At 44.7% G+C, this 10,357-nt stretch overlaps 1 protein-coding gene across 1 annotated transcript; it reads left to right on the top strand.

The window, feature by feature from the left end:
- Window positions 1-3,547: 3,547 nt before the first annotated feature.
- T265_00407 (hypothetical protein) lies at window positions 3,548-3,748 on the top strand (the record flags this gene model as incomplete). The annotated part of the gene is made up of 1 exon (XM_009164180.1): window positions 3,548-3,748. One exon carries the CDS (start codon window positions 3,548-3,550, stop codon window positions 3,746-3,748), a length of 201 nt encoding a protein of 66 aa, XP_009162444.1.
- Between the last annotated feature and the right edge of the window lie 6,609 nt (window positions 3,749-10,357).

The raw sequence follows: 10,357 nt of genomic DNA on the forward strand, positions 1-10,357 counted from the left end.
ACCTGGTTACTCCGATAGTGAAAATCTTGACAAATGAAGTCATAGCAACGAACGAAGTAAATTTCACTGATGGTGTGGTGGTGATTCGTTCCCCTAATCCAACGCTGTGATCAACGGTGAAAATGTTCAGGACAGTCTTGATGAATGCTAGAAGCGAAAGTAGCGGACGAAGCTCTTTTCATCGGCTGACCCTCTTGGCTGACGAATCAGAAATTTATGCGCTACTCGTCAGAACTCAAGTGTACCACTGGAATTCACCAGCAAAAGGAGGAAGAGGGTCAATTGGTCACAATGTCAAGTGGTTCACCCCATTACCAGATGGTATTTGCCTCTTCTGTACCCGTGTGTTGGTCTAATTGTACACCTGATTTCTCTGATGTGTCGTGTATTTTTTGGTTCATTGGCGAAGAACTTTGTTCGTCACCTTCGTTCATATCAAGAACAACAGGGCCAGCTTTAGTCACTTGAAACAATACTGACACAGTATTCTCTTAGCATATTATCATTTATTTTTGAAGAGCATGGTCACAAACATAAAAAGCGAATGCAAGCTATGAATGCGAAAGAGTAACAGGATAATATGGGGGAAAAGAGAGAAACGTCTCATTCGAAATCATGCCAAGGACAGTGCCAGTCTGATGAGGTGAATCCCAAAGTATGTAAGGATTTTTGTATGGGAAAACGTGTCTAAAGACCAACAACCAAAGAAAGGACAAACAATGGTGAATGCTCTTCAAGGCGCAGTGTGCGCTAGCACAGTCAAGACTCGCACATCAGGTACAAAGTGTCCGTCATACTGGGTCTGGTGCCTCAGTACTTACACTGCCCCCCCTCCTGCAAGAGTGGGTGGCTGTGTACGGCCAGTCAAACTTCTGTTTCTGCGGTACGACCAACTCTCCAATGTGACCGAATTCACTTGGTGAAACTAGGATACGGGTGCCGAATAGAATTCAAGATAATGCTGTCTATAAATGAATGCAGGCTTCTACTGATACGGAAGTTATTATCCGTAGTTCATTAGATGTAGTTCCGGTCAGTACGTGGATGATTGTGTGTGGCTCAATACATTACTCATGAGGTTACTGAAAACTCTTCGACAGTCCACAACCGGTTTTGCCCTTGTCGCTTAGAAACATCATACGGGAGATTCAGCTGGTTTCCAGGCGAGTGCAAATGAGTGTATTTCGCTGTACTTGTAAGACTTCATCCACTCCTTGATTTCCACAAAAGTTTGATGCAAACTGTTACGTCACGTGTCCTCTATGAGAAACTCCGTCTTCTTCAATCTCCGTCTCATGGATAACGAGACTCTCGTATCCACGAGTTACAAACATGTGGCGTCGCCTGGTGATACTACTCAACCCGCTATGCGGGTAACTCGCATCAAAGTGTAGCCAAGGCAAAATTTGAGCTGACCAAACTGAAATCCGCCGCCCCGAAACTCGGATGAAAATTGTACATTATGCACAGTAAAAGAAAAACGAGTCGAAATTTTCAGAGAGTATTGAGAAACTGGCGAGTTCGTTTCTCTTGCGTGAAGATACCCTCATTTCGAACGAAACAGTTACCAATGCAGTCGTCAGTGTTGTTCTAGCTATCATTTGATAGAATTATCCTTAATCGCGTTGTGTTCATATATGGAAGCTGAAGCCGTAGACAGCTTAGGTGAGTTTCCAACAGGAATTCAAGTAAATGGATGCAGTCACACATGCGAAAAGTTCGGATGGTATCGACCAGAGACTCGGATAAGATTCGATTGAAATTCCCATCTGTGATTTTCTGCAACCAAATGTGCCGCACAAATACGACCTCAAGCTTCAGTTGCGTTTGAATGAGTAGAACCGTCAATGAGCTACTGGAGGGAGTTCATCAACATCGATGACCCTATGTTCCCTGAGTGTGGATGAAGGGGCAGAAGTCTGTGGCGTGACAACACCCCACGAACATCCGCGTGCCGCATGGTGGGTGTTTGCGAGCTAAGTTGCTGAAGACATGGCCTTATCTCGCACAAATTCACCAGCATTCCACATTGATTCGCCTATTGGATCACAGCTGATTTGCCTAAGTCACTAGCGTGTTTTCTACGATGAACCTGAAACTAAGTGGATGGAAATTCGAATAATTCGAATAATTCTCGTCTACATTACATTACACACTTTCTTATCTAAGCTAACCCACCTACCTGTCAGTCAATCACTTCTAAACAGATGTCTTAGCTAAAGGACCGACTCAGTTTGATCACCTCGATTGCTACTTTGTGAAACCCTTTATCAACTTGCTTTACTAAGGTTAGAGAAGTACTTTTATTCAGAGAAGCAACATGAATCAATGTTTTTGAGACGACCTTTAATATTTTTTGGCAATTTTCCTCAGACTGGCATCCTGTAGCAACACTGGCTCTTTGTTTATGAATTTTCATTTAATCATTAGTTTGTCGTCCATTGAGAAGCACAAAAATCTTTAGAATTTCCATGAAGGAAACTACTCATAAGGTTGCTGAAAACTATTCGAAAGCCCACGACCGGTTTCGCCCTTCTTGGGGCTCATCAGGTAAAAGTAGTCCCCGAGTTTTCACCAACCTTATGTTCTACTTGAGTCTCTCATGAAAACCAAATGGATTTGCAAATGAGTGTATTTCTCGAATCGTTGGAATTATTTCTCTCCCAAGTGGCTTCTTCGGACGTACTAGATGAATTTGCGATATTTACCTCTTTTTGTGGAAAAATGCATCCACTTAGTAAGCCATAAATGGAATAGTTCAGGATTCAGCTGTGTGTAGACTGTCAACCAATGGCCGAAAATGCGTTGTTTGATCTTCCTCGGACAATTCTGTTCTGTGCTAACCCTTTTCGGTGCAGTAGTTCCCCGAAAAAGACGCAACACTGGAAGGGAACATCCTGGCTCTTTCTGTGAATGGTCCCTATCTGGGAAACTGTTGAGTGGATTGGTAAGATTTGTTCCAAAGCACTGGTTTCGTTCGGACAATGGTCTCTCGCAATCCGGCTGCCAACGCAATTCACGTGATTCTATTTAGAACGGTATTCGACTCACGTGCCTCATACGTCCATATATTGCCATATTCAGTCCTGCTATTGGGCATTTCACCTTGATGGTGTCCTTGAGACAGTCCCGTCAACCAGATGAACGAATAAATGGCTATTACAAAGGCGAAGAAGGATTTCTACGTTGCAACATGTGAAACTTTCTGTCACTGACGCGCAACTTTTCTTAACACAGGAGTACATCACATCCGCAGTTCGTTACCCAGTTAGGCCACAGTATGGACGTTTCCACGCCATTCCGTTTAACCTCTATCCCACTTCCCATGTTTCCTTTGTCTGTTACATGGGTTGACCTCATCCAAAGATAGATTGAGCCGACCGTCTGTCATGTACGCAACGACATTTAGGCAACCAGACTGAAGGGACTCCAAAAGTGCTTTTGTCAACAGAGACCCGGACAGCACTGACCCATGACCTGAAATAACCCAGAGCGACGAGTTCGTGAGATGCCGATGACGAGGCGACGGACAGAATGAAGCCGTCAGATGTGGGCTGAGGGTAGAAAGGACATGGACGCATTCGAGCGAGCGAGAGGTCACAAACACACACTCATTGTGTCCGGTCGGTCTGCTGCAGCAACAACAACAGCAGCGGCCGGTGAGGTTTCGTTCAGTGTGGGTCGAATAAAAGAAACAAAGGAACCGTCTCTTAACTTCGGGTCATGTCATTTCTTGGCGTGGCGTTGACTAATTCTGATTGTCGAGGAGCATACTGCCGAGATCGATCCGCACACCTTGAATGGGATCTGATCGTGTTTGGACACAGCTGCATTCTTGGTGATTTGTGAAAATGTGTTTGCCCTTGTTGCTGTTACACAACAAACTTGGATGCTTTTTTGTCCAGATTACTGTAACATTGACCTTATTAGCCTCAAGCTAAAGTACAGTCACATTCGGATACATTCGAAAGGACAAGTGCACTGCAAAGTCTGACCATTGGGCTGCGAACCGATGAGACGTCGATGCATGTATGGAAGATAAATACTCGATCATCCATGCGTAAAATCTCTCTTCAGCATCAATGTGGTTGTCTTGCTTACACCCACATTCACTGCGACAATGCAAATAGTGTGGAGTAGAGAATGGAACAGTTTGACTTGTTACGTAAACCGCGGCATGTTGGTATTGATGCACTGGAAAAGTTCTTCTCGGGTCAGCTATTATACAGGCATCCCTTTTTATTGAGGTCCTATTTGGCTCACTTTCACTCGAATTCGAGCCTGAGAATTATTGGCAGACGACCCAGGGAGACATAAGTTGAGTTTATTCACATTTGGTTGATAATTTACGACGATCTCCCTTCCTTACGCGCTATCACCGTCTGGAGCGAGAAGTCGCTGAATTAGCTCAACAACAGAGTGTTTGTTTTGGCTAGGGGAAGCCATCCCCAATATCTATCGCCTGCGAGTGAGGGACATCTGTCAAAGTGTTACCTATGTACTCATTGGAGGAAGTAAGAAGTGGCTGATAGAATTTTTGCGGGCGGAATGGCTAGGGAAACTATCACCGAATTGTCATCTGACGAGACTGCAGTAAAAAGTCATGATAAGATCTGGTTTTCCCCTATTTCCCCCTTTTGGCGTTTCTATGCGTTTGATTGAGGCAACTTCCTTGCAAATTCTGAATTTCCCCCTTTTCGCACAACCACGCAAATGGTGGAAACGAGCCAGGGAGGCCATACAATGACTTAGTAGCGAAGTATGAAAGCTACTGCCAACAACCTCAGCTGCGCTGGTCATTGCTGTCTCTCTGGATGGCGACCCCGAGACAAGACAATTCAATGGTTAGAGATTTTGTCAGACAAGGTCCAGTCGCCATCTCAATGGCAGTCGTGCCATTGCCATGCTATTGCCCTCAATGCATAGTTCCCCTCCCAATCTCCTCAATTAAAAATCCACTGACAACCATGTATTTACACATCAATTATAGTAGCTATCGCTTCCACTGTGCAACTATCAACCCCACCTTCCCAAATCACCTGTGAACGAAACTGTAGCAGCTAGAACTGCTGTACTGCAAGCGTGCGGTTTTTACGGTGGAACTTTGGAGAAACCTTTACAACAAGCTCCTCTTCTGATGCGAGGGGAACAGCTTCCACCGTTTAATTTACTTTGAAAGTATTTCATCACCATATTTTCCAACTCCTAGCAGTGTACCCTGCAAGCTTACTGGTCGGCTGATGTCCTTTTTCAAAACATGCAATTGTTTTAACTCGCGGCTTTGAATATATTGACGATCAAAGGTACTCTTATGCATTCATTAGAATTAATAAATGATGTGTGTTACGGGTACTTCGCCGATGCGGTTGCTTTTCAGCCCTCTGGGTTCGTTGCAGCTCGACTGAAACAAACACGGAGACATTGCATATTGATCAGTCACTAGAATTAGGATAACAGTTCTCATGGACTAAGCCGAACATTTACCTGTTTATGATTGTACTAGTCCCAGATATGCAGTGCGTCCGTTGCTGGTTACCTTGAGCAAAGCTAATCTTTTCGCACAACCACGCGAATGGTGGAAACGAGCCAGGGAGGCCATACAATGACTTAGTAGCGAAGTATGAAAGCTACTACCAACAAACTCAGCTGCGCTGGTCATTGCTGTCTCTCTGGATGGCGACCCCGAGACAAGACAATTCAATGGTTAGAGATTTTGTCAGACAAGGTCCAGTCGCCATCTCAATGGCAGTCGTGCCATTGCCATGCTATTGCCCTCAATGCATAGTTCCCCTCCCAATCTCCTCAATTAAAAATCCACTGACAACCATGTATTTACACATCAATTATAGTAGCTATCGCTTCCACTGTGCAACTATCAACCCCACCTTCCCAAATCACCTGTGAACGAAACTGTAGCAGCTAGAACTGCTGTACTGCAAGCGTGCGGTTTTTACGGTGGAACTTTGGAGAAACCTTTACAACAAGCTCCTCTTCTGATGCGAGGGGAACAGCTTCCACCGTTTAATTTACTTTGAAAGTATTTCATCACCATATTTTCCAACTCCTAGCAGTGTACCCTGCAAGCTTACTGGTCGGCTGATGTCCTTTTTCAAAACATGCAATTGTTTTAACTCGCGGCTTTGAATATATTGACGATCAAAGGTACTCTTATGCATTCATTAGAATTAATAAATGATGTGTGTTACGGGTACTTCGCCGATGCGGTTGCTTTTCAGCCCTCTGGGTTCGTTGCAGCTCGACTGAAACAAACACGGAGACATTGCATATTGATCAGTCACTAGAATTAGGATAACAGTTCTCATGGACTAAGCCGAACATTTACCTGTTTATGATTGTACTAGTCCCAGATATGCAGTGCGTCCGTTGCTGGTTACCTTGAGCAAAGCTAAATAAGGTCACAAAAATATGGCTCCCCTGACCACTACTTGGACCTTGATCAGGTACGGGGAGATGGATTAAGTGTGGTTCTATTCAGGGATCGGAATTTCGTCAGTAGATTGTCGGAACTGAAAAAATGGACCATTCATAGGGAGATTTCTGCATGGGCTGCATCTCAAAACCACCTTATAGGTTTTCAGGGAGCTCAGTGCAATGTTCTGATTCACACCGGTGGACATGAAGATAGCGGATACAAAACCTGACACCACTATCAGCCGGTCTATTCCACCGTCAATATTTACCACAAAACAGACAGACAGATTCGCTCGCTCGGGGACTGCGCCTTCCTGATGAGCCCCAAGAAGGGCGAAACCGGTCGTGGGCTGTCGAAGAGGTTTCAGCAACCTTGTGAGTAGTTTTCTTCATGAAAAAGATTCGCTTGAAGTTGTCGGACACCTTACTGATACCTCGAATAATCCGGTACTTAAAGCGTATCGTTAAATCTCCACGGCTTTGCCTTGCTAACGTACGTCTAGTTCCTACCAGTCATGCAGTTCCATGACGCTTGTTGCAACACAGCGATGCGTGCTCGATATGCATATTGTCTCACCAATTTGCATAGTGTTCAGGCGCAACATCCGATGTTTCTTTCAACTATCGGAATGGTGGATACCAAGACCGTGGAAAACAAACCTCAATAAATAATCTAGCGCAGATTCATATGATCTTATTGATCGCTGCACTATGACCGCACTGCGAGGGTAACTGAATCCGCGCTGCGTATCACTCGCCTTGCAGGTCATAAGCACGTGAGTCACACAACTGGGACACTCAGATCGCTAAGCTGGGCTACAAAAGTGCAACAGTTAGCAATTCAGTTCTTTCGCTTTGGTACAATACAGCTTGCGATAGTGATCTAATTAATAGGAGACTACTGGAGAGGTGGAAGAAATCATTCCGACGCATATTTCAACCTTCCAAAAATTGCACCACAACTGCTGATTACGGAGACCCAGTAAAATGAATGTGTTTGAGTACCCCTTATAAGTTCTACACAAAAGGTCCAAACTCTTGGCAAATACACCTGTTTGTTTAGTGAATTTATGTTGCTGGGAGAAAAATTCAATTAATGATAGTATTCATTTGAGTCGTCCGTTAACACCAACGTACTTTGCGAATGAGTGTAACTCGCCAACTGCGTATTCAGGCAAAACATAAGGTTTATGAAACTGGGGGACCTGAGAAGTCTCAAGAAGTGCAAATCCGGTAGTGGGTTGTCAATTAGTTTTCGCTAACCTCATAAACAATGTTATGTCTCATCTCGAGTTGTCAGCCTGAAACGCAAGTTACGAGAATCGGTATCAAACTCTAAAACACGAGTTAATTTTCAATACACTCACGAGGAAGTAAAACTGTGATAGGACAGTCCCGAAAATACGAGAGATCATATGGTTCACTAAGCAAATATGTGAAAATGTGTAGCGTGGACTGCTTTCCTACAGAAAACTCGCGGAAGAATCATTGTTTTACTACTCGTCCTAACCCCACTGACAAGTGGCCCTTAAGAATATGCAGAACAGGCACACTGGCAGGCCCGTGTGGCGACACCCAGATGGCTGAGGCGACGGCATCCGACTCTGATGGACGGATGACCTGAATCTCCAGTCTATACATTCGTATAGACTACTGTGACCAACACTAACAAAGTCTGGTCTAGTCTACACGGCGATGCTCTCGGGTAGTCAGTTCAGGCAAGGCCACAGGCTAAACTTCCCTGTATACCCAGAACGTTTTACCGACAGGTAGGTCTTTGTTCAGCAGATCCACGAAGACCCTTGCAAACAAGGCCGAATTCTTTGCGGACTCAGCTGACTCCATCACCATGCCCAACAACTCCATGAGGTACTTATAACTTGAATACTCCAACCTTTTGGTTTAGGGAAGGTCGACCGTCAAACGGACGGGAACTAGTTTGCTTTATCCTCCATCATGTGGTCTATTCCCGAATTCCAACCTTTCAATTCACGGGATCTATTTGGTTGTTGGTCTGTTCGCCGAGCTTGGCAGTTGGATTGAAAACGTTTCATCACGAATCGAGGTGACATCGTCAGTGCATCGTCAACCCTGCACTGACGATGTCACCTCGATTGGTGATGAAACGTTTTCAATCCAACTGCCAAGCTCGGCGAACAGACCAGCAACCAAACAGCGCACCCGAGCTACCTACATTCCACAACATTGCTATCACGGGATCTATGTTGGTAACACTCAAAAACCAAACAGTGATGCTCAGACAACCCCACTTCTATCCACCAGATTTAAGTTTCTACGTCTCTAGCCGTCCAAAAAGCAGTTGCTTCGAGATGCTGTTTTCCAGCATGTATACCTCAGTCACTGTAATTGGTTGAATGGGACTAGCACCTCCATCTCATCGCAGCTCCTCCGTGTTTGGTAGTTCTTCAGTCTAGAGGACAAAGTATCCACTTCGAAAATGGTGTGTCAAGTATGGGGGGTTATTCCTTCAGTCCTTCAGTGGCAATGCTAAAGGCGGAAGACAACTGCCTGGTTTCGAACAGCAATTTCAGGTTTTCCACACCCGTTTTTCAAGTTTACCAGGAGCTACACTGACAACGGAAACTCGTTATCTAGGGTAACTGTCAGCGAACAACCAACAGCCTGTGAGTATGGTATAGCTAAGGTCTGTACAATGTTCGCGAACTCCCCTACAATCTTGATGGGCGGAAAGGTGCTAGAGGTCCATTCGGCGAAAACTGATGTATAGGGTCAAACAAGCCAGGTTATATAGCATCTGTTGCAATTTTTTCAGTTAAAGACTGCATGCAGTCAATGTGTGTGGACGGAAAAACACGGTCATCCGCAAGTACGGGAATACAAACTTCGGTCCGGCGGACGAATCCATCCGCTCCGAAAAGTTTGGATTTGGACATGGGTTAATCAGGGCTATTGTGGAATTGTTGCCAGCATCGTCTCTCACAAAATCGTCGCCAGACAGAGCACAAAGAGGTCGATTGAAAGGTCGCAGCTAGGTTCCTCTCCTTGATGGTTTCAAACTCAACCGATTCTGATATACAAGTCTACGTTTTTGCCCTCAGTCAGTCACGTAGGTTTCGAATAAGGTCCGCAAACCATAGCGGACAAAAATACATAGGAGGTCCCGTTTATATCCCCACACCAGTTAACAGGGTCATAGATATTCGTCGAGTCCACCACGAAAGCAGAAGGATGCTGAAAATGTTCACGGGGCTGTTATTGAAGCTGCCATACAGCTAATATCCGCCTTATTTTGCCAGGATCATCACGGAAGATACACTGTCCGTCTGAGACACTGGTTTTGATAATTGAGTAGAGCTTCTATCAACAACCTACCCACATAACTCAACGGGTTGATGTTTCGGTATTTGGAAAACAAGCCCCTAGTTCCCTTTCTTTTACACTGCGGCAAGATGAACTCCTCTTTGAGTACCTGAAGAAAATTCGCTTTATGCCAGATGGTGCGGGTCAACATGGTGCGGCCAACATTCTTGCGAACTGTCTGCCACACCCATATTTTCTCCAGCCTTTTTGCTCCCTAATTGCCTGTGCGCTGTCGTATTCCTTTGCAACTCCAAGTAAGGTTCAGTGACTTTCACTTTTCTTTGAGGCATTATATACCCTGCAACCTACTCCACGCTCGAGGGTCTGTTCCGACACTTGTTAAATTTATTGGACCATACCTTCCTTGTTTCCACAATGGTCAGCTGTCACACTTCTCTGTTAGCATCTTGACACATTTGAGATAGCCAAATGCATGGTTCATAACTAAATGCCGAAGAACCATAGATATCTCTGTGAAACCGCTGAACAGTAAATCTTTCAGTTTGTCAAATCTGTCTTCTGTACCGTTCGTTCTAGATATGGTTTGACTGCTTAGTCCGAAAATTTCTAGTATTTTGTTTTC

This window comes from Opisthorchis viverrini (assembly GCF_000715545.1).
Source record: "Opisthorchis viverrini unplaced genomic scaffold opera_v5_4, whole genome shotgun sequence".
Classification (NCBI taxonomy): domain Eukaryota; kingdom Metazoa; phylum Platyhelminthes; class Trematoda; order Opisthorchiida; family Opisthorchiidae; genus Opisthorchis; species Opisthorchis viverrini.